This window comes from Chiloscyllium plagiosum, unplaced genomic scaffold, assembly GCF_037043375.1.
Source record: "Chiloscyllium plagiosum isolate Xiang-an unplaced genomic scaffold, Cpla_swu_hap1 HiC_scaffold_30, whole genome shotgun sequence".
Lineage (NCBI taxonomy): Eukaryota > Metazoa > Chordata > Chondrichthyes > Orectolobiformes > Hemiscylliidae > Chiloscyllium > Chiloscyllium plagiosum.
The window spans coordinates 30,916,559-30,941,278 of NW_028270168.1; the positions used below are offsets into that span (position 1 = coordinate 30,916,559).

General features: G+C 38.5%; 2 protein-coding genes and 1 long non-coding RNA gene across 3 annotated transcripts in view; 2 read left to right on the forward strand and 1 right to left on the reverse strand.

Annotated features, from left to right (window-relative positions):
• On the forward strand, positions 1-15,067 carry rpl11 (ribosomal protein L11). The gene is made up of 6 exons (XM_043717740.2): positions 1-65; positions 6,686-6,836; positions 6,928-7,034; positions 8,300-8,431; positions 13,011-13,121; positions 13,236-15,067. Exons 1-6 carry the CDS (start codon positions 60-62, stop codon positions 13,263-13,265), a joined length of 537 nt encoding a protein of 178 aa, XP_043573675.1. The 5' UTR covers positions 1-59; the 3' UTR covers positions 13,266-15,067.
• The window catches only part of LOC148142175 (uncharacterized), a 72,048-nt gene extending 53,731 nt beyond the window's left edge, over positions 1-18,317 (forward strand). Inside the window, exon 2 of the long non-coding RNA XR_015752161.1 lies at positions 18,176-18,317. This is a non-coding gene — a long non-coding RNA (uncharacterized LOC148142175). The remainder of the gene's footprint in view (positions 1-18,175) is intronic.
• Positions 14,648-24,720, reverse strand: part of LOC122563686 (kelch-like protein 31) — an 18,165-nt gene continuing 8,092 nt past the window's right edge. The window contains exons 2-3 of the mRNA XM_043717742.2: positions 21,206-22,418; positions 14,648-19,322 (exon numbers count right to left, since the gene is read on the reverse strand). Coding sequence (XP_043573677.1) covers positions 18,590-19,322; positions 21,206-22,392 — 1,920 coding nt within the window. The 5' untranslated portion in view covers positions 22,393-22,418 and the 3' untranslated portion in view covers positions 14,648-18,589. The remainder of the gene's footprint in view (positions 19,323-21,205; positions 22,419-24,720) is intronic.

Here is a 24,720-nt window from a genome sequence, read left to right on the forward strand (position 1 = left end):
TTCATGTCCAGGGCGATGCGGGCCCCGGTTTAAACCGTTGCCTTGTCTCCAGCACCAACATGGCGGTAAGCGAAAGGGTGGGGGCAGGATTAAGGACAATCGATTTACTTTAAAACTCACCGAGGGTCCCGGCTTGAGGCGACACGGTGCTCACATTGACTGTTAAATACGAGTCGAGACGAAATCCGCTCAGCCTGAAACAACAAATACATAACATACAATAGGTGCCTGTTACTGAAAGCTGTGGATGTCGGTCTTTGCGCTTTTCCAAACAACTTATTTGCTTTTTAACATTCTTAGTGACAGTTTATTTTAAAAGGAAAAATGTGCCCCCACGTGCAACTTTAGTTTCTGGGATGTTTTTAATTGCCTTGAAAGCGCTACATAAATGTAAATTACTGTAGATTGTGTAAGAAGTCGTTTTAAAAGTAGGAAATGGAATACTTCTTTAGTGTAGGACCATGGAAGATGTTGTTTGCAGTACTGCAGTTTCAGGCTTGAACGCATTTTTAATCTACGGACAACGGAGTTAGATGTTGTTGTACGATTGTGGGGGACACAAAAACACAGCGATCAGTACAGAGGATGTACAGGACAAAAACAAACTAATCAGCCCATTCAGCCCATGCTGATGTTTATGTTTTACTTCAGCTTCCTCCAATATTTCCTCATCGTAATGGACTGTCATAGACATTTGTTCCCTCCTCCCTTATGCTGGTCTAGTTCCTCTTACATTCATGTGTACTGTGGACTTTAATGACTCCCTGTTGGGTAATTAAATTTCTACTGAATTCATTTCTTGGTGAATATCTTATATTGATGGATTCTAGTTGTACTCCACATAAGAGAACATTCTTTCTAGACCTAATGTACCAAAATCTTTTATAATTTTAATCACCTCTATTAAGTCATCCCTCAGCCATCCCTTTTCAAAAGAAAAATGAACCAACCTGTTAATATTTCCTGATATTTTTACCCATGCTTTTCTGGTATTATCCTTGTAAATCTTCTCTGCACCCCATCCCCATCCAGCCCTGAGCTTCAACAGGCTTTCATTTAATATAGTGACCAGATTTATGTGCAGTGATCTAACCAAGCTTCAGCATAATTTCCCCACCTTTTACTTCTATTCTAGAAATAAAGTTTTGTAATTATTTTGCTCTTTTTGTGAATTCACTAACATGTGGCACAACGTTTACTAATTTGTGTTGGTACTCCAAAATCTCTTTGTTCATCCACCCCACCTAGATTTGCATCTCCCGAGCAACCTCTCTATTTTTCCTACCAAATGATGCAACCTAACTATGTTAAACTTCAGAAACAAATTATTTGCCCCACTATGTGAGTTTATTAATACACAGTAATTGCAAAGCCTCCTCCACAATTGGATAAGATTGTGGCTGATCTGTGGCCTCAACTTCACATTCCTTTCTATCCCATATAACCTTGGATTCACCCCGCACCCCCACTACTTAGACAAGAATGTAAAGCGAAAGTGAATACTGCAGATGCTGGAGATTCAGAGTCAAGATTAGAGTGGTGCTGGAAAAGCACAGCAGGTCAGGCAGCATCCGAGGAGCAGGAAAATCGATGTTTTGGGCAAAAGCCCTTCATCAGGGCTTTTGCCCAAAATGACGAAGGGCTTTTGTCTGAAACATCGATTTTCCTGCTCCTGAGATGCTGCTAGACAAGAATGTAACCCTGCTGTATAAATACGAAGTGATCCTAGCTCCACTACTGTCTACAGAAGTGAATTCCAGGTGCAACTGACCCTCTGAGAGAAAAAAAACCCATCTCCATCTTGGATAGGAGACCTTGTCATTTTAATCTGTGTACCCTTCCCATAAGAGCAAAAATCCCCTAAATCCAGGGTTTTGTGCATTATACAGGATTACCTTGCATTCTTTTAAACTCCAAAGGAAACACGCCCAAACTGTCTTATAACATAATCCCTCCATCCCAGGTATCAGGTGAGTGAACCTTCTCTGAATTATTCAAAAGCAATTTATACTTAAATAGGAATTCAAAACTCTACGTAGTACTCCAAATATAAATTCTGATTTCTGCTCCTGAGTTCAGAATACAGAGATGAGACATTTTTGATCTGGAAGAAAATAACACGGAAGTTCAGATTTTAATTTTGGAGTGGACTAAGTGCTAACAAATTTCTTTTGCTGACTAGCTGAATTGTAAACTAACAGCTTCTTTAGCACGGACAGTACATGCATTAAACACACTCTTGGGGAGTTGGGGGACTGTAGCTGTGATCAGTTATGTTATAACAGGAATCTGAAAATATCTTTCAATACTGTAGGATTATCTTCCTGCTTTACAAAAGACTACAGTTAGTTCACTATTTGAAGAACATTAGAATGTCATGCCATTTGACTGAATTAATTAATCACTTTGACTAAAGACATCTGTAGATAGCAGTGACCACAATATAATTTAATTTAACATGAGCTTGAAAGGCAGAAATTTGAGTCTAAGATGTGAATTTTAAGCATAAATAAAGGCAAGCATGTGGGCATGAAAGTTGAGCATACTGAAGTAACTGGCATATTAGGCTAGAGGAAGAAGGTAGTTAGGAATGTAAAAATGGATAAAAAGAGCTTCTACAATCATTGAAAAATGAAAATGAGTAAGTAAAATGAGTGCTGATCCTCTAGAGAGTGAGAATGGAGAGCTAATGGTGGATAAAATGAAAAAAAATTATTTACTTCTGCCTTCACTATAGAGAATACAATAAGCATTCCAGTAAGAGCTGTAAATCAGGTGGTGAAAGGGGAGAAGAATTTAACAGAGTTATAATCATGACGGAAACAGTACTAAGCAAACTAATGTAGTCTGATTTGGAAATGCCGGTGTTGGACTGGGGTGTTCAAAGTTAAAAATCATACAACACCAGGTTATAGTCCAACAGGTTTAATAGGAACCAATTAAACCTGTTGGACTATAATCTGGTGTTGTGTGATTTTTAATGCAGTCTGATACGTCTTGGGATCCAGGATTTCATCCTAGTGTCTTAAAAGAGGTTGCTAATGAGTTAGTAGACATGTCAATGTTAATTTTCCAAAACTGCCTTTGTTTCAAGGAAAGTTCTATTGTAATGGAAAGTAGCAAATATAACTCCTGCCTTCAAGAAGGAAGAATGGAAGAAGAAAAGAGGAAACTGTAGGTTAGCTGGCTTGACATTTGTTATGAGGTAGGTTTTAGAAGAAGCAGCTGCAGACGTAATTGATGCATTGGTAGTAAGCTTCTCAGAAATCTTAGATTTGGGAAGCATTCCAGAGGATTAGAAAATTGCTAATGTAACACTTTATTTAAAAAGGGAGAGAGACACAAAAACAACTAACTATGGGCCAGTTAGCTGGGAAAATGCCTGTTGGGAAAATGCTGGAGTGTGACAAAGGATGTAACAGAGTACTTAGAAATACATCATAATATCAAGCAGAGTCATTGCAGCTTAATGAAGGGGAAATCATACTTGACAAATTTATTGCTGTTCTTTGAGGAAGTAACAAGCAGGATAGAAAAAGGGGGACTTTGAGGTTGGTAGATTGGGCCTATGCTCATTGGAGTTTAGGAGAATGAGAGGTAACTTTATTGGAACATGAAATTCAAGGGACCCTAACAGTCGATGTAGAAAGCCTTTCTGTGCAAAAGTCAAGAGTAAGTAATCTCAGAGTAAGGAGTTGTCTGCTTAGGACAGAGGAGGAATTTCTTTCTCCCAGAGGGTAGTGGTTCTGTGGACTTTTTTTTAGCACAGAGGGCTGTAGAGGCTGTGTCATCAAATATATTCAAGGCTGAGGTAGACAGAATTTTAATCAATAAAGGAATCAGGATTATGTTGGACAAGGAAATCACAGTTTACTGAGGATAAATTGAACCAATTGACCATGATGATATTGAATAATGAAATAGATTTGAAGAGCTGAATATCCTTCAACTCCGATTTTATATGTTTGTATGAAGTTTCAGAAAAGATTTGGATAATTTTATGATATTGTGTCAGGAAAAGAATTATAATTCCAGGGACATGGTGTATTGCGAGAGAAGAGATGCAAAAAGTAAATGAAAGGTCCAGGAAACATTATAGGCACTGATGGCAAAATTATATCCTTGCAACATGGTAGCGAGATCATGAGATATACGGTTTGTTGGCACTGATTACACATTGACCAAACCTGAACACATGATGGCTGATCTTTGCTGGCAGTAGATTGTGATACATAATGGGCTAACAGAGAATAGACCAAATGTTTGCCGAGCTGGGAAGTTGATTTGCAGACATTTTGTCTCCTGTCTAGGTAACATCTTCAGTGCTTTGGAGCCTCCTTTGAAGCGCTGCTTTACTGTGTCTTCTGGAATTTATTTGGTTTCGTTTCTGCTGCTTCCGGTTGCCAGTTCCGGTTGTTTGTTGTAGTGGCCGGTATGAAAAATGTGTTACTGGAAAAGCACAGCAGGTCAGGCAGCATCCAAGGAGCAGGAGAATCGACGTTTTGGGCATTAGCCCTTCTTCAGGAATGAGGAGGGTGTGCCAAGCAGGCTAAGATAAAAGGTAGGGAAGAGGGACTTGGGGGAGAGGCGTTGGGAATGCGATAGGTGGAAAGAGGTTAAGGTGAGGCTGATAGGCCGGAGAGGGGGTGGGGGCAGAGAGGTCGGGAAGAAGATTGCAGGTCAAGAAGGCGGTGCTGAGTCCGAGGGTTGGGACTGAGATAAGGTGGGGGGAGGGGAAATGAGGAAGCTGGAGAAATCTGCATTCATCCCTTGTGGTTGGAGGGTTCCTAGGTGGAAGATGAGGCACTCTTCCTCCAGGTGTCGTGTTGCCATGGTCTGGCGATGGTGGAGGCCAAGGACTTGCATGTCCTTGGCGAAATGGGAGGGGGAGTTAAAGTGTTCAGCCACAGGGCGGTTGGGTTGGTTGATGCGGGTGTCCCAGAGGTATTCTCTGAAACGTTCCGCAAGTAAGTGACCTGTCTCCCCAATGTAAAGGAGGCCACAGCGGATGCAGTGGATGCAGTAAATGATGTGTGTGGAGGTGCAGGTGAATTTGTGACGGATATGGAAGGATCCCTTGGGGCCTTGGAGGGAAATGAGGGGAGAGGTGTGGGCACAAGTTTTGCATTTCTTGCGGTTGCAGGGGAAGGTGCTGGGAGTGGAGGTTGGATTGGTGGGGGGTGTGGACCTGACGAGGGAGTCGCGGAGGGAGTGGTCTTTCCGGAACGTTGATAGGAGAGGGGAGGGAAATATATCCTTGGTGGTGGGGTCTATTTGGAGGTGGCGGAAATGACGAAGGATGATACGATGTATCTGGAGGTTGGTGGGGTGGTAGGTGAGGACCAGTGGGGTTCTGTCCTGGTGGTGATTGGAGGGGCGGGATTCAAGGGTGGAGGAGCGAGAAGTGGAGGAGATGCGGTGGAGAGCATCGTCAACCACGTCTGAGGGGAAATTGCGGTCTTTGAAGAAGGAGGCCATCTGGGTTGTTCGGTATTGGAATTGGTCCTCCTGGGAGCAGATGCGGCAGAGGCGAAGGAATTGGGAATATGGGATGGCGTTTTTACAGGGGACAGGGTGGGAGGAGGTGTAATCTAGGTAGCTGTGGGAGTCGGTAGTGGCTGGTATATCAGGTCTAGGTCAATGTGCTTGTTGATAGAGTCCGAGGATGAATTCCATGCTTCTAGAAATTCTCTGGTTGTCCTCTGTTTAGCTTGTCCTATGATCGTTGTGTTGTCAAAGCACTGAAGATGTCACCTAGATGGGATGAAACATCTACAAATCAATTTTCCAGTTCGGCAAACATACCCACAACAACTGGCACCCAAGATACAAATCTTCACACAAGATCTGGATAAAGTCATTTATCACAACAATTAACAACAAAAATTAGGACATTATTGGCATATGTGCCAGAAGGGATGAGTGGGTCGACAGAAGCTTTCCAAAGTAGAAAAAGTCACAAATGTCTTAAAGCTATGGAGGTGTTAGATACAAGGACTGTGGTGTGAGTATAATGCGCATGACTTGTTTTGCTACTGTACAATGGCAATAAATTGTTCTCTAGTCAGGGATGCTCACAACCTATGAAAGAAGTTTTAAAACTTGCCATGATACATATTAATACGATGTCAACAAAAAAAACGCATAATAAATTTAAAATCTGAGAGCAGAGCACTGATATCACTACTACTAATATTCTGAAGACACATTGATTCTCTGATCCTGGCAGATTGCTAAGTGGTGGAACTAGGAAACTACAATTACAGTGCTGTTTGTTAGATTTATTCAGCATTCTAACACCAGGGTTGAACAAGGAAATAGGAGTGCATTACTGCTCCCATCAATAACCTCTATTTAATAACCCATACTCCATTCTCTATTATTGAATAATTTAAAATTACAACTCTGATTTAAGAAAAGATATTTTCAATTATACTGCAAGGTTAAATTGATTGCATGTGGAGCTTTCATGAATCTACTGGAACATTTACTGAAAGTCTAGTAAATGCGTTAGTATAGCTACTTTTTGTGGGAGTGTTAAAGGAGCAAAATTGGCGGGCTGATGTTAATATTTGAAAGCAATATGTGGAGAGAAAAGGAATTCATCAAGGTCACAGTGGCCAGCATTAAACTTAATATTACCAGAAAAATATTTCTTGATTTCTAAAGTAATCCCTTAATTTAGGACCAAGGTGAGAAGAAAGAGAACCCTATGCGTGAGCTCCGTATCAGAAAGCTCTGTATGAATATATGTGTTGGCGAAAGTGGTGATCGACTTACTCGAGCTGCCAAAGTGCTTGAGCAGCTCACTGGTCAAACACCTGTCTTCTCCAAAGGTGAGTTTATATGCACTCCTTGAACTTCATAAAATGTGACTTAAATGCATTTGAAAATGTGGCATAATCAAATATCTTTTGCCCCCATCAGCCCGCTACACTGTGAGATCTTTTGGTATCAGGAGAAATGAAAAGATTGCTGTTCACTGCACAGTCCGTGGTGCCAAAGCTGAGGAGATCCTGGAAAAAGGCCTAAAAGTAAGTAGGGCTTAATTTTGAAGTAGTTTGTGGAAGTAATTTAGGTTTCCTCTTTAATGGTAAGGGTGAATCTTCTTTTTAAAAGGTGCTTTTGTCCTTTTGTAACTCTTGCTTCAGCAACGTTTAAAGCAGTTACAGTTGATGTGAGGGCAAGCAGAGAAGAGAAATTGCTCTGTTTGATAAAACTGGTGCAACTGTCATAGAGATGCACAGCATGGAAATAGACCCTTCAGTTCAACCCGTCCATGCCGACCAGATATCCCAACCCAATCTAGTCCCACCTGCCAGCACCCGGTCCATATCCCTCCAACCCTTCCTATTCATAAACCCATCCAAATGCCTTTTAAATGTTGCAATTGTACTAGCCTCCACCACTTCCTTTGGCAGCTTATTCCATAAACATACCACCCTCTGTGTGAAAAAAATTGTCCTTTAGGTCCCTTTTATCTCTGTCTCCTCTCACCCTAAACTTATGCCCTCTAGTTCTGGACCCCTCCACCCCAGGAAAAGACCTTGTCTATTTATCCTATTCATGCCCCTCATGATTTTGTAAACCTCTATAAGGTCACCCCTCAGTCTCCAATGCTCCAAGACAACAGCCACAGCTTATTCAGCCTTTCCCTATAGCTCAAATCCTCCAACCCTGGCAACATCTTTGTAAATCTTTTCTGAACCCTTTCAAGTTTCACAACATCCTTCCGATAGGAAGAAGACCAGAATTGCATGAAATATTCCAAGATAACGCCTCGTTTGGAGATGCCATCTTTTGAATAAGGATTAAACAGAATGTTGACAGAAATAGGTTGTGCTGGAAGTACAGTAGAACCTCTATTATCCGAACGAGATGAACGTGGAATATTTTGTTTGAATAATTGATCGTTTGGATAATTGATCTGATCGTAAGCAAGCGGTAATTTGAGTGCTGGTTATCGAACATTTCTCTGTTATCTGGCAATGCACACCATAATGCTGCTTAATTAATAAATGAATGCTGAGTTGCCTAATGCCATTTTTATGGGACGTTGAGATCTTGTTCAGATAATCTGAAATTCAGATAATTGATGTTTGGATAATTGAGGTTTTACTGTATTGAGCACCACTTCGAAGGGGTAAAATAAAGTAATTTATCAAAGTATGTAATTTTTACAGCTCCCGGAGAAATTTAACTAAATGGTACTCAGAATTGACCTTATTTGATGGAGTATCTGTTGTAAAAATGAGGCGGGGATGAAGCTCTTTAATTATTTTGTTCTTTCCATCTACAGGTTCGTGAATATGAGCTGAGGAAAAACAACTTCTCAGACACTGGAAATTTTGGTTTTGGTATTCAGGAGCACATTGATTTGGGCATTAAGTATGACCCAAGCATTGGTATCTATGGTTTAGACTTCTATGTGGTACGTACCATCTATTGCATGCTGCCTGTGGGATTAAGATAATGAGGTGAATATGCATTTAAATATGTTGCTCAAAAACATTTTTCTCCTTGTTGGAAATTTTTCTGACCCCAGTTATTTTCCACACACATTGATCCCAGAATAAAACCATCTGTTCCCAGGTCTCTCAGTACAACTATAAGTTGACTTTAAAATATCCCAAACAATTTTTTTAAACAACGGAACCAATTTTTATAATACATTGCTAGTGGCTGCCATTCTGCTGTTGTAAAATGGTTGAGGTATTTACTTAATCCATGCTAGTTAGTTATTTAGGTGTTGCAGTGTCCCAGTTTTACGTTAATTGTACGCAAACCCTTTATGGTGGGAAGAAGACTGTATTCATATTAATTTATCCCAACCCTTTAATACATCATTATTCTTAGTCACTGATACTCATGCTCAAATTTTATGAATTGTATGTGATCCCAAGTTCTGAAATGTGTGGTAATGTATTGAGATTGTAGTATGGTTGACACTTCAAAACTGGAATTCCATATCAGCATTCCAGTGCAGTTTTCTTTTCTCCAATGTGCTAATTGATACACTGTGGTTCTGTAAGCACTGAAAAACATCTACTATATTGTCCCAGCCCATTCTTGTTTCTACCGTGTCTGATTGTTTGCAGGCTTTTGAAGGCATTGTGGTAGCTGATTTGATTCCGTATTAAATATGCAGTTTCCGGGGGGGGGGGTAGATTTTTTTATCAACCTGTTGAGAGATGTTATTATACATCTCTGGAGCATGTGGGACACGAATGTGGGCCTCCTGGCCCAGAGCTAGAGACAGTCCGACTGTGCCGGAAGAGCTATAATTTCCAGGGGTAAACACGAGATAGTGATAGGAAGCAGGTTTTTCTAAGAAAAAATACTCCCTACTGTCGTTATAGAAAGGAATATAGTGTACTTCTTGTTTCTAGTTTAAGCTAACTCGACACAAAAAACAACTTCTGAATTAATTTCCCCTGAAAGTCGAGGATTCCTGCTGCTATTTTTCTTGTAATTCTGGTTGAAAAGAGTATACAGTACATGTCTTAGGAGAACAGATTGTTTTAGATTGTGATGTCTCTTGTCTTTTTAGCCAAATGAGAAGGATGGCTACTGGACTTATGATACAGAGTGATTGCATTCTACGGATCTGCACCTAGTTGAAGTGTCCATTCCTTCATGGATGGGAGTGGGTGAAGAGAAAATCTGAGGGGCAGATAATAGCGATATTATATATATAGCATGTTAGGTGATTCTCTTCTAATAATGGTGTTTACTTTTATGTAACAAAGGTGGTAACATTCATGGTAGAATGGAAAAAGCTGTTGTTCAAAATATATTAATACTGATTAGAGTTACAGTGTGCTATTTAAGCAGTCCAAGAATGTTAACTGGAAAATTGAGTAAGGTGTGAAATTAGAGTTGACCTAAAATTGAGAGCTCTCTGGGATTGTGTATCTAAAAACAATATTGCTAGGTAAAAAGGAGTGAAATTTTATGTCTGCTGTTTATGTTAATTTTTTTACAAATCAGGTGTCATATTAATTTTATACATTAGGTACTGATGGGTGACTCTCAGCTTTCAAATAGATTGTAACATAATTTGTGGGGACTAGAACATCTCCAGTCATCTATTTGTCAAATATATGTTTAGATCTTAAATATTTTGGTGGCAAGTTGCTGAAGATGCAAGCTGATAATGGCATAATGGGAGAAAGGTCATGTGTGACCTGAATGAACAGGGCAAGTTACTGTTTACCTCCTTAACCAATCAGTTTAAAAGACTGAGAAATAGACACCTCAAGGACTGAGAAGAAAGTGTAAAGTAAATGAGTTCAATATTACTATCAAGACAAAAGATTGAACTATTAGGAAGAAAAGTCATGATTGCAGTTGATTGTAATACTGGACAAATGTGATCCCTGAATGAAACCTGGCTTGATAGATCATAAATCTTATTTTTGCAGTATACTACATGGTGGTTAGTCACTGAACATATTCACAAGAGGTTGCCAAGTTTCTTATATAAAAAAACAAGGCAATATGTATGGAAATGTACATCAATTTATCAAGATTGTAACAAAAACAGAAGAAGTAGTTATAGCCTTTTTCCCACCAATATTCCCTTCATTTACACATTCGTAGAGAACTATTACTTCTATCATAACTCTTTAATTTCTGACTTTTTCCAGTTTTTGTTTGGTCTACCTACACTGTTTTAAGAGTTCTTTACACTTCTGATGCCCTGAACCTCCTTTCAGTTCAGATGGTCTGGATATCTTTTCAGTTCTGACAGCCAAGACACTTCTACCAATTCTCATAACCTGGAGATCTGCAAACTACCTTGCGGATCAGATGAAACCGCTCTCCATAAATGGAAACCTTATTCTTGTATCTTTTTCTGCTGAACTGAACTAAAACTAAAATCACCAATGGATCTTTATTATTTGTTTTCCTATATGTAATAAAGATAGCAGTGTGAATGTTCCATCAAATAAAACCATAGTAAGCATTTTATCAGACACCTAAGTCATTCTGGCGTTTACCCAGAGGTCCAGCTACGAGCTAGAAATGACCCCTCACATTGTGCTGCTCACGCATTTACATTCAGGTCATGGCCAGTGGGCAGGAAAGCTTGCTCCCTGCTTCTTGGACCAGATCCTAGAAGTGATGGGGAATGGAGTGATGAAAGAAAGGCAATCCTTTTTTCCATCTGACAATCACAGGAGGCCACACCATCAAACGTAGCCGAGCATGGGCACAGATTCCAGCTTGCATCAGTATCCCAGGTGAAAAAGGTGCCGGGGAGCATAGAAAGGTCAGTGATTTTCTGCATTCTGCCCAGGTAAGTGTGACAGAATTCTGGGTGGTGGAAAATGGATTTGATATGCTTGTCTTCATTGGTCCGTTCACAGAGTATAGGATTTGTGAAGTCATGTTGCGGCTGTACAGGGCATTGTGAGGCTTCTTTTAGAATACTGAGCTCAATTCTGGTCTTCCTGCTATAGGAAAGATGCAAGGTACAGAGATTGGCTGCTTGTATCTGATCACTGAAGACTCGTGTGCTAAGAAAGCACTGTGAAGTATCCAGAGACTGGCAGTCTCCAACCAAATGCAAAGTGAGTGAGAGCTAAGGAAGCTAGCCAAGAGCCATAAGATGCATCCTATGTAGATGCATGATACGTGTGTGTGTCCCTGTGCACAAAGTTACCTGGCAGGAATGCACAACTCTTTGGTGTCCTTGAACTCCAAAATTTGAAGGGCTGAAGTGGTATGAGAGTTGATCCAAATGTATACCTGGTGTGGTGAAGCTGGTGGTTTGATGCCAACTTGCATGGATGAGAGGTTGTGGAAGATGGTGGCCATTGAGCCTGCTGGGACATTGTTATGAAGAAGCTGTTGGATGATGTCTGGTACAAGCAGTCAGCAAGCTACAACAACCTGCTCTAATTTACATGTCCTGAAATTTACACATATAATTTCTTGATGAAGGTAAGAACTGGATCTGATGAATAAATGAGGTGAATTGGAGCTTTAATGAGATGAAAAAACATAGAAGTAAGGTAGTCACCACTAATGGTAAGTCTCTGCAGTCTCTATTCAAGGTTTAAGGAGAAAATTGGACCAATTTTTCCTCTACACTCAGATTGGGTTTTTTTTTTCATTCTCACCTATTTCTTCACCTTTCTTGCTATTGCTTACTCATGACAGAGGGGATGATTCTGCCCTTCATCTTTGCAAGTTCAACCTCTTAATTTGTGTGAGTCTAGTGGGCTTTTGCATCTTTAGCATAGATCCTTCCTATTGATAAAGATCAATGTAGCTGTGTTGCTTAACCTCTCACTATTGAACGAACCAGTGGGCTAACCACTCCATCCTCACGAATTAAGAGAAAGTGAGGACTGCAGATGCTGGAGATCAAAGTTGAAAAGTGTGGCACTGGAAAAGCATAGCAGATCAGGCAGCATCTGAGGAGCAGGAGAATCAATGTTTCTTATGCCCGAAATGTTGCTTCTCCTACTCTTCAGATGCTGCCTGACCTGCTGTGCTTTTCCAGCACCACACATCCTCCCAAATTGTTCTGTTTTATTTGATCTAAAATGTGTACGTAATTGATTTCAGACAAATTTTGTTTGAGAATCGTCGATCAAAGATTTTCTGGTTATCATATTTTGCTTAATTAATCAGTCTCAGATCTTCACTTTACTAGCTATCTTGAAAATTTTATGAATTGGATTATTTAGTTCCCCCTTTCTTTCTGCTATCCTTTCTTGTGTGTTTTCATTCCCTTCCCTATTCCAACCATAAGACTATTTTCCCTCTTTAGTGAAACATTATATGTGCAAAGACTTACATCTGTTGTGTCACTAGCTTTGAGTTTCCCTAATTTCTGTATTTACCATCCGAAGATATTGATTTTTTTTAGTTTATGTAAACTCCAGTCTGTTTGTATGACTTTTCATCACCTAGAAATTTGAAAATGTTAGCATTATGAATGAAAACTTTTTCTTTGCCCATCCCCTGCATTGTTGTGACTTCTTTCCTCCTGACAGGTTCTGGGAAGACCAGGCTTCAGCATTGCTGACAAAAAGCGTAAACGTGGTCGCATTGGAGCCAAACACAGGATCAACAAGGAGGAGGCTATGCGCTGGTTCCAACAGAAGGTACTTTTGTTTTCATAGTGGTAGTAATTAATCTTAATGTCAAAATAAATACAAACTGAAATTTGTTTGAAGACATTTCACTTTCTAATGATTTGCATTTCTTTTTTTTCCCAGTATGATGGTATCATTCTCCCAGGAAAATAAAAATGTTTTGTAATTGTCATTAATACAAGAATCTGATCCTTATTCAGTTTTAGTTTAGTGATAGTTACTTCATCATTGTAACTTGAATTAGGCAGAAAGATAACTGTCAGTTGTACTGCTGGTTTACCTGTTTTCTGACTCTATTATAATTTGACAAAGTTCATGTCTGGTGATGAATTTACAATTGTTTAGTGAATGTAGCCTTCTCTTGAAGCTGCTATTTGATATGTGCTCTAGCTATCTGTGAACTCAAAAACCACAATTCCATGAATGCAATAAGAGCTATTTGGTGTGAATCATCCTGTTGTTGATCCAAATTTTCTCAACAGCCCTAAAATTTAACAATTTCTTTTTTAAAAATCATTTCAGTTTTCCCTTGTGTTGAGAATCCCAAAGTTATGGTTCAATAATGTCAATCAAATGCTAATGCTTCTGATGTAAGCCTGAACAATAAATTAAATCTTCCACCTGTGCATCCTCAACAAAGTTTCACCCATTATAAGCGGGGAATCTTGGGTTTTGTAAATGTGATTTCCTGTCTATGCTATTGCTGGTGGAAAGCTGAACTCACCATGAACTCACTACCAGGAAACATCTATTATCAATGAACAGTTCTGCAGAGAAGAGCATTGTACTCAAGTCCAATGTTAGATCTTGTGACTCCAGATGATATGTTGATTGGGACTGGATGGTCTTTCCCTATGTTTAATTGTAATGTCCCACTGATAGCTGTCTTAACTGAAGGTGTTCAGCATACAAGGAACTGAACAAGGTAATGAGGAAGGAGAAAAATACTACTGTGGGGAGAAAGAAAGCTGATGGATACCAATGGTGCAGATTGCCTTCCAGGTATTCTATATTCTTGATGTTAAGCTGATTTTTGTTTTCCATCCCCTCCTTTACTGAGTTACTCAGTTCTACAAGACCAAATGGCTCTACTGAGAACTGGCCCTACTTTGCCAGATATTCAACTTTCCACTTCTGGGTCTTGTGTCTGTAATTTCTTTGCTTTACTCATGATGTCTACTGTTGTCACATTGCTGTCTTTCATTTGAGCACTTTATAGATCATTCCTATTTTTCTGATCCTTTGTTATATTTCCCCATTGTATTTTTTTAAAAAATCAGTATTTTCTTCCAAAGAAAGTCTTCTGGCAAAAAATCCTCATTGTGCTGTTGACAAATATTCCCTGATCTACTAAAGGCTTCTAGCATTTTCTTTTGTTATTTTTATGTAACCATTGTGATTCATTTTTACATCGATAAATTCAGAGAATGAGAAAGAGTGCTTTCAATTCAATGTGTTGGTGGAATAACTATTTTCAGAATATAGTGTAAAACATTATGACTATAAGGTAGTGACAACACAATAAATACACCATATTTACTATTTATATATTTTTATTCACACATAAATAGTAATTCAAACATTTTCATGACAGTGAATATGCAAGGAATTTGACACATTTCTGTATTGGATGAATGCAATTTTCTTTGAAAAGCAGTTTTTGCTACTTCTTCTAGCATTCAAACATTTCTATTAACTTCAGCCATCAGCGTGCCTGTGTTACAAAGAACAATATTAACTTGCCCTCTCTTTTCCCCATCCCTTGCCCACCCCTGAACTCACTTCCACCATCACTCTCCCCTTCCCTCTTTCTTGGGGTATGTGAAGTTTAAATAAATGCAAACTTGATCTGAATACATTGTATAATTTCATTCAACCTTGAGAGAAAGATTCTCAGCACTGTTATTCTGCTACATAGGAATCTTGATTCATATGTAACCTAGTCATCATAAATTTAAGAAATCAGTTCTCAGAGCTCAGCTACATTGACTTGTGTTTATTAGCCCATATTAGTTGTCTTTCACTTCTGGATCCAATGTGTATCTTGTCTCCTGTGAGCTATAGTAGCAATGATTAATTGCAAATTAGTCATTATGTTTATCAGCAGTCTCAATCCCTGCTGCTGAGAGTGATCATTCCTCCTGTATTCCAAATATAAAGTTTACAGCAGAATTTATTTTTTCTTGAAAAGAAATCCTTCAATTCCCTTGTGAGCCATGTTGAATGAACTGCTTTTGTGGTTTATTTTTAATGCTTGTTTGCATGATCTCATCTAGACTATTTCCTGATAGTTCAAATACTCAATTGTACTTTGTGTTGAACTGCGTTTGCAACTGAATGTTATAAGTTGTCGATTTAAAGAGGAATGCTCTCCAACATTCTTCACCATCTCATTCCACCAACCCATATCTCATGTATGGCTATTTTCCCAGTTTAATTCCAATAAATCTGTTCTGTGGGCATTTTTCCAGTGTATTCATTTGGAAACTCTGTGCTTTATAGAACATTTACACAGTTGGGAGAAGTGATTGCTTGATTAGTCAGATACAGTTTCAATGATACTGATATTCAGTAATCCCTATTATTTCAATTGTGTTCATTATAAATAATGTAAGGTTATTTTGAAATATTTATAGCTTGTTCACTTTTTGGGCCAATAGGTTTTTTTTAAAAGTGGCATAAAATGCTGGGAGACAGTTTTGTCTTTTAAGCAATCAATTTTTGACTTTTTCCATGATATTTCCTATTTGTTTTACATTAGCTTAAACATTTTAACTGCAACAATTTAAAATTACTCAAGATTCCATTGCTTTCACTGTCACCTTGGTGAAGTCTCTCACCTTTTATTAAGATCTATAGAAGCACAATTTTGATCATTCCTGGCTGCTTCTGATCCATTTAGGAAATTGTACTTTCATTTTTAATTAAACTTGAAATTGAATTCTGTTCCAAGTTTTGAGTAAACTAATACAAATTGTACTTTTTTTGTTTCATACTGTATGCTGTGTCATCAGGTCTCGTGTAAAGTGGGCTTCATTGAAAGAATTTCATATTTAAAGTTTTTCTCCATGCTGTTATACCATTAGGAAGATGAAGAAGGTCAATCACTGCTCAAGCCCTGGCCACTATTTATATTAATGCCACTTCTAATTCAAGACAACTGGAATGATGCCAGTAGTGCCTCTTACTAATTTATACCCAACACCAGGTTATAGTCCAACAGGTTTAATTGAAAGCACACTAGCTTTCGGAGTGCCGCCCCATGAGGTGGTTGAAGGATGAAGGAGCGGCGCTCCGAAAGCTAGTGTGCTTCCAATTAAACCTGTTGGACTATAACCTGGTGTTGTGTGATTTTTAACTTTGTACACCCCAGTCCAACACCGGCATCTTCAAATCATAATTTATACCCCTTCTCTACATCGCTAGGCCCTCTGTCTAATTGTTTATCTGTGAGCTATTTAACTTGACCCTGTGGTCTAAAGTGTGATGTTTAAACAACTACTTTGAACAAGCTGTTATGTGGGCTGAATAGTCACGTGCCTGACTTAGTGATTTGTCTCAGTCTTGGGCAGACATATTACAGCTGGAAGACTGTTAGAAGTATTAATTTGCCTCTCGTCCTTCTCCACCTCTTTTTCTATTCTTGTGCATTGTTATCCAAACTACTTTTATACCTTGCTGCATTGCCCAGTTGCTACATTTCATTTTAATTTTGCCATGGGACTAAACCTCCAGAACTACATCCCAATTCTTTTTGCAGTGTGATAAACCAGAGATAAAGGGAAGTTAAATCTCAGGTCTATGACCCTTCCATCTTGTCCTATCGTTTTACTTGCAGACCTATTTCTTTTTTCATTTGATAAGTTGTTTTAATTTTTAATCAAGAGAACTTGGATTTGATTTTTGACAACAATTTGAAACAGCAGATTGTTTTAAAATTAAAAAAAATGTGGAAGGTGAAGACACAAATCCTCACAAATGTGAAAAGAAAATTTCTAATTACAAAATTTTAGTCAAGATCTGAGGTTTATCTACTACAAATTGTTGTTTTCCTTAAACTTAAGAGTTACAAAATTCCATCATTGCCACTACCCCAAATTTCTACTTACAACCTTCTTCAATTTTGCTAATTTTTTTGGCACTAGGTATTTTCATAGTCCAAACACTCCCTCTTGTTACTCTCATGGTCACTCCAGTAATCTGAAAATTTTGCTTTTACCTTCATACAGCTAACACTAAAATGTTGATACTTCAATGTTTGTCTTTTTAAACCATCTTGATAAGAATCAAAGTTAAAATTGACAACTCATTTGTTAAATTTGTTGGACTTCCACTTCCTACTTTGGTTAATTAACAAATCAAGATGATTACAGAAGTGGTACCTCAAAAGCTTTTGATAGTTTTTTGGTGAAGTTGTCTCAAGTGTTTAGCAAACCACTTAAGAAGCTTTTAGATGAGGCACAGCCACCCTTAAGTCAACAGAACATTTCCTTACCTTTTGTGTACAACATTCACTTTATCTCAAGACATGATAGTAAAGGAGAAGAGAGTTGACAAATTCCTTTACTTATTTTTCAAATGAGAAATGCAATAAAATTGGTGTTTTTAAAGAAGGTATTCTCCATTTTGTTCCTCTTTCAGACTTGTCATGTTGATGCAACTTTATTGAATCTGAAGTCTAGAAATATAACTGCTTTCATTCTTCAGAGCATGTCAGATCGTAATAAAATCAATTATATGATAGATAGAAAGTGACCATCACGGCAGCACAGTGGCTCAGTGATTAGCACTGCTGTCTCACAGCAGTAGGGTTCCAGGTTCGATTCCAGCCTCTGGCAACTGTCTGTGTGGAGTTTGCACATTCTCCCTGTGTCTGCATGGGTTTCCTCCAGGTGCTCCGGTTTCCTCCCACAGTCCAAAGATGTGCAGGTCAGGTGAATTGGCCATGCTAAATTGCCCATAGTGTTAGGTGCATTAGTCAGAGAGAAATGGGTCTGGGTGGGTTACTCTTCAGAGGGGCGGTGTGGACTTGTTGGGCCGAAGGGCCTGTTTCCACACTGTAGGGAATCTAATACTGCATCCAGTGAACAATTTTTTTTTATTGAATTAGGATATTGATGTATCTTGGCCACTTGTATTGACATTTAAGAAGCACTATCTTCATGAAACATTTGACAAAACTTTTATTTTTTTGTAAAAACAAAATTCAGTGCACCAGTTTAGAGATTTTGGGGTAATTGTAAAAATATTTGTAGAACGCATCTGTAAAGATATCCATCTGGAAAATGCTATGAGACAAAGTTAACCAGCTGCTGCCCACTCTGCCATGAAATCAATAATGCAAGTTTTTCTAGACATTGTCAGGGAAAATGTGTGGTAAGGCCCTTATGAATGAAAGAACTGGGTGGTAATACTGGGGTTTACATTTGAAATCTGGTTGTATAAAGAGTTTCTTAAAATTTTAGATATGCTGCTTATTAGATACTGATTGCTGCAGACGCCACAGAACTAGCTCTGGACTCTCGAAGTTTGTTGTTGGGCAACAAAATGCTGCAGCAAGAGACACCCACCGTGGCTTCTGGTAGCTCATCCTCATCAGTCCATTCATTTAGATCTGGATTGTAGACCTGGATGCAGCTCTTGTACTTCTTTGCACTTTCATTCCAACCTCCAACTAGATAAATTCTGTCATTCAGGGTTGTTACACCAGCTGTACTTACACCGATTGATAGGGGAGCTACGTAGCTCCATTGCCCATTATAAGCATTGTAGCGTTCAACTGTTATCACATCAACCCGCTCACCTTGCGGCCCAAGCTGACTGCCTCCCATCACGTAGCTGTAATCACCAAGAGTGACTGCACAGTGCCAACCTCTGGGTGTACTCAAACTAGCATAGTCTTTCCAAGTGTCTGTTGTTGGATCATAGGCACACACTGTACGAGAGTAACCATTGTTGATATAGCCACCAGTTATCAGGATCTTGCCATCGCTAAGAGCAGAAGCATGGCAGCAGCGGGCAACATCCATCCGAGCCTTCATCTGCCACTGGTTAGTGGAAGGGATGTAACATTCCATGGACAAAAGAGGACCATCTGAGTTCCGACCACCAATTGCAAAAAGCAAGCCATTGTAAGCGCACATACTGAAATGGGTTCGCCTCTGAAGCATGCTGGCTAAATGAAACCATGTGTTGAAACGAGGGTCATATCTGAAAAATACAATGATTTTTAAAAATATACCTTTCAGATATGAAAAGATCACATCAAGGAGATGATTTCATAGGTTTGTCATTTAATATGAATTGCTTGTTGAAAAGCTGAAGATTAATCTATTCTACCATCCACAAGTCAGATTATAAAGTGGAATTATTGATTAATCATAGCAGTTGATCTATTAGTCAAAAAATGACAACAGCAGAAAATCAAGGAAATTTTGTAACACACTTAATTACCACTTAATAACTTCCATCATGTTTCCTTTCCTACATTATAACAGTGACTATGCATCACGGATGTACTTCATTGGTCATAAAACACTTTGGCATCTACTGAGATCATGGAGGGTGCTGTATAAATGTAAATTTTTCTTCCTATTTTATTACTCCTTCGAACCCTCAGTGTTACTTCATACTGTGGGAGTTGCCTCTTCACTCAGGTTTCTAATTGAAAAAAATGTTGCTTTTGAAGACATGGTATTCAAGGCAAGAATTTCAAATGAAAGATTTTTTAGTGACTGAAAAGGAACTTGTATTATACTGTGCTTTGTCATGTCTCTGGAGAAAAAGTACTTGGCTTTATATAGTCTCTTTAATATCTCAAGTTATCCCAAAGTTAAACAAACCTGAAGTGAAGTTACTCCCATAAATAATGCAGCAACTAAATTGTGCACAAAGGAACAGCAATGTGATAATCAGTCCTATGTTTTTCAAAATGTTGGTCGACGATAAATGTTGGCCATGATTTCGTAGAGAATTTCCTTCTCTGAATAGTGGCAGGGGATCTTTTACATCTACCTGTTCCCTCAGCCTATAATGGAATAGACAACTAGTTTAAGTGCTCAAATCAGGAGTGGAATTCAATTGATGAAATATTTGATCCAGAGAGAGATTTAAGATTTATATTAGTTCCTAAATGGTTGCTTCCATCTCCTTAAATTTTGCAGTCAATCCCACTACAAATGTCAAAGCTAAAACTGAGAGCTCTTCACTCCTCCCCTGGTCCACAGCTATTTGAATTTTAGGTTGAAGTTCACAATATTGTAAAATAATTCAGTTTGTATTAACGCCTGAGTACAACCAAGAAAAAACTAATTGGTTTCAGTTTCTGCAAATGCAAAACAGTTCAGCTGACTGCAAAAGGACAGCAGGAAATTTCTGGGATTAATTAGGAACGTTTGAAAAATTCTGAAAAGACCTAGAAGGTTAGTATTTGTTTCAGTTAGTAGTAAAATTCTCTGGCATGTACTGAGGATATGAAAAGCACAGGTAAACCCCAATTCTATCATACTTTAAATCTAAAATACAATGTCAATATATTGTGACAGACACTACCAAGTGTCTGGTGTACTTAGCATCATAACTGTAATGAGATGGTATCAGGCCTGTGAAGGTATGCTAAATTTAAAGGAAACACAAGTTGTTAAGGCATCTCTTGCAAATGAACAAATCTGAGTAAGGCATTATAAAATAGTAATAACTGGATAATCTTTAGTTAGTTTAGAACAGGGCGTGTTAATACTGCCATCTTTTTAGAATCTTCTAATAGATTTTAAAGTTGTCTTACCACAGCTTTAATAACCAGTTTTGATTTGAGTTTTAAATATCAGTTCTACAGTGTATAAATTCTGCTGCGAATTTGATTGTCATTATTGTGATAGTGTACAATGCTTCAGAAGTATAATTGGTGCTGAAGGGTTTTTGGATGTCCCATGGAAATTATAGGCACTAAATTGGGCAAGTTTCTTTCTTTAAAAACTAGAACATGTCCCTCGGAAGAAAGAAAAGCCTTAAATAGTTCACAGATTTTGTTTTTATCCTGAGTTTGAAATAGTCAAACACTTAGCATGTCCAACAGAACAATTAACTTACGTTACCTGTTTAAACTGCTGACAGCATGTTTAGCTTGGTTTCTGGCATCATTCTGATCCTCACCACCAGCAACATATAAAAAGCCATCCATCACAACTACACATTGATTGAAGCTTTTGGCCGGCATTTCCGCAAGTTTGTTCCATCCATTTTCAGGATCTCTGTATAAAATATCTCTACTCAAAGCCTTCTCAGTCAAAGCTGGTCGACCACCTACGGTTAGCAGAACCTTCTGTCCTCCCCTGAGCTTTGTTCTTCTTGATTGCATTGAGTTCTGTTGATGAGGCAGGAGGTGATAGTTCATGGCATTAACCAGGAGTCGATGGCAATCTGGATCTTGCATCATGCATGGGATAGGTTGAACATAACTGACTAGATCATGAGCTGAAATGGTACCAAATCTTATATTACTCAACAGGTCAGCTGCATGCTTCACCCTTTTGGAATCAAACTGCAACCATTTCATAGCAATTTGAAATGCAGTGAGCTCAGAGGGCAGTTGCAGGCTGTCATCCATCAACAAATCACTTATTTGGTCATATGTCAGTTTCATGAACTGATCATTTTCTGAAAACTCCAAGAAATTTTCACGGATGAATTTCTTTGCTGACTCTTTCACCTGATTTAATCCATATGTCCCAGCAATATTTGAGATGTACATACAGTTTTCCACATTAATTTCTTGGATGAGGAAGTCAGTGCACATATTGATCAAGGTACACATTTGAAACTGGGTGGCAGTGGCAATGGTGCATCCAATGGTATAAAGAGACAAGCTGAGTCTCCCTGTGTAGGCATAGGTTATCACAGTGGTCAAACCCAAAGGTGAAACATCATTAACATCAACACATTGAATTGAAGGATCTTTTTTCAACATGTTACGGAAATAATCACTACACGCAGCCATCACCACTTTATGGACATCAAAGGATTTATTTTTAGTGGATAGTGTAAGATCAGAGAACAGTCTCTCCTGGCGCATCCTGCTGATTTCCTCCAAAAGGATATTGCCATGATTAGGATTGGAGACTTCTGTGGCTGTGCATCGAAACCCATTTGATCCACTATCATAGAGTGTGTTAAGGTGGTTCAACTGATCGATGTCAATAGTTGTGTCCTCAACAATGCTTATTTTTGGTAATTCATTCTTTTCCGTCTTGTTTTTCTTTGTGCTTTTCTTCTTTGGTGCCATTGTGTGTTTTATAGACACAACCCAATCTAAAAAGTAGAAACGTAACAATGTTCATTATTTCATATTTCTATTACCCCCAACAAAAGCTTGAAAATAACTTAGTGTAAACTAGTCTTGATTTTTTTTCTGAATTGAAATCCCTGCTAATCAAAATTAAGATTTTATTAGATATTGGAATTACACACTTGGATACTTGCGTAGTTAAAATTTAGCTCTACAGTTCTACAAATTTCTACACATATCAAAAAGGACCACATCTTTTTGATAATGAATTCTGAAAAACATGAAGATTCATAACTTCTCTTGCAATACATTTTGTTCACCTTTCTGTTTATTGTAAAATAACTTATCAGTCAGTTTGTGTTTGGTTGCACTATGTAGTAGTTACTCAATTGCTTTAGACAGATCAAATCAACATTTGCGTTTTGATATGCTAACAAGATGTGTAACATGGCATTATTAATATGGAGTTAGCTATCGGCTACATTTATATTGGCCAACCAGAAGTCACCAAATGTTTAATCAAGAACAGCAAAAATATAAACACAAATTACTCATCTTGATATACCACATCCTAAATATTGTATACAATCTTGATATACCACATCCTAAATATTGTATACAATCTTGACATACCACATCCTAAATATTGTATACAATCTGGCCATTGAGGCAGCTAGAAACAATGTTTAAGGCATAAAGTAAATCTTTGGTGTTAAATGTATGAATTGTGAGGAAAAGCGAGAAGTTTGGACTTTAGCACCTTCAAAGAAGCAACTCTGACAATCTTTAAAAAATAGATTAGATAGAGAAGTGGTCCAGAAAATGTTGAATCTCAAATTATTTCAGTCTAAATTAATTTCAAATGCCGGGCAAAGTTTGAACAAATGATAATCACAAATTGTAATGGGAATTCTACATGAAAAAGCTGAAGTAATGTATTGGAAGTACTGAAGAAACAAAATACTGGAAGCACTGAAGAAGCAATTGGCCGAACAATAGAAGGACCACAGGAACATTCTGCTTGGACAATATAAATGGGGTGAATGCACTTTTTGGTCTGTATCTAACTTATAAAAGTTTAGCAAAATTAATGTTAAAAAGCCGAATGTAAAATATTCCAAAATTTAAACTAAGAGTTTCAGATTTCTTCTAATCACTATTGAGAGTTTGATGTCATGGGCCTGGCAGGCCCAGCTGCTGTTTCTTCTATTAAAAGATTGCTATTTTGAGATTAACTACTCCAGCACCTGTGATCCCTCATAAGAAAGCAATTTGTGCATTTTGACTGCTACTTTTTAGGTGATACAGATTTGGAAGATTTAGGTGGGAAAATTTGTTGATGTTCTCACTTTTTATATTTGTTCACAGGACAGGGCTTTACTGACTTGGTCAGCATTTCTTGCCCATTCCTAATTTCCCTTGAGAAGGAAGTGGTGAGCTGCTTTCTTGAACTTAGGAGTTTATAAAATCATGAGGGGCATGGATAGGATAAATAGACAAGGTCTTTGGGGTGGGGTAGTCCAGAACTAGAGGGCATAAGTTTAGGATGAGAGGGGAAAGATGTAAAAAGGTCCTAAAGGTAATCTTTTTACACAGAGGGTAGTGCATGTATGGAATGAGCTGCCAGGGGAAGATGGTACAATTACAGCATTTAAAAGGCATCTGGACGGGTATGTGAATAGTAAGGGTTTAGAGGGATATGGGCCAAGTGCTGATAAATGGTACTAGATTAGGTTAGGATATCTGGTCAGCATGGACGAGTTGGACCGAAGGGTCTGTTTCCATGCTGTACATCTCTATGACTCTATGCTCTAGTCTATGGGGGAGTAGTTACATCCAGTGCTTTCAGGAAGGGAATACCAGGGTTTTGAACCAACAAATGTGCAGGAATGGTGTTATATTTGCAAGTCCAGATGGTATGTGGTTTGAAGAAAAACGTACAGTGGTACTCCTAAGCTTCTGTTGCCCTTGTCCTCCTACGTAGTTGAAGTCATGTGTTTGGAAGGTGTCAGTTGAGCCTTTGTGAGTTATATCATATTGTAGAATCTCTACAGTGCAGAAAGAGGTCATTTGTTCCATCATGTCTGCACTGATCTTCTGAAGACCATCCCACCCAGACCGAGCTTCCCAGTCCTATTCCCATAACCTTGAATTTTATCATGGCTAATCCACCTAGCTTGCACATTTCTGGACACTACAGGGGAATTTAGCATTGTCAATCTACATAACCTGCACATCTTTGGAGTTGCTGTACTTTATCTGGTAGATGACACTGCACATTGATGCTGGAGCAGCAAATGTTGAATATGGTGGATGGCTGCCAAT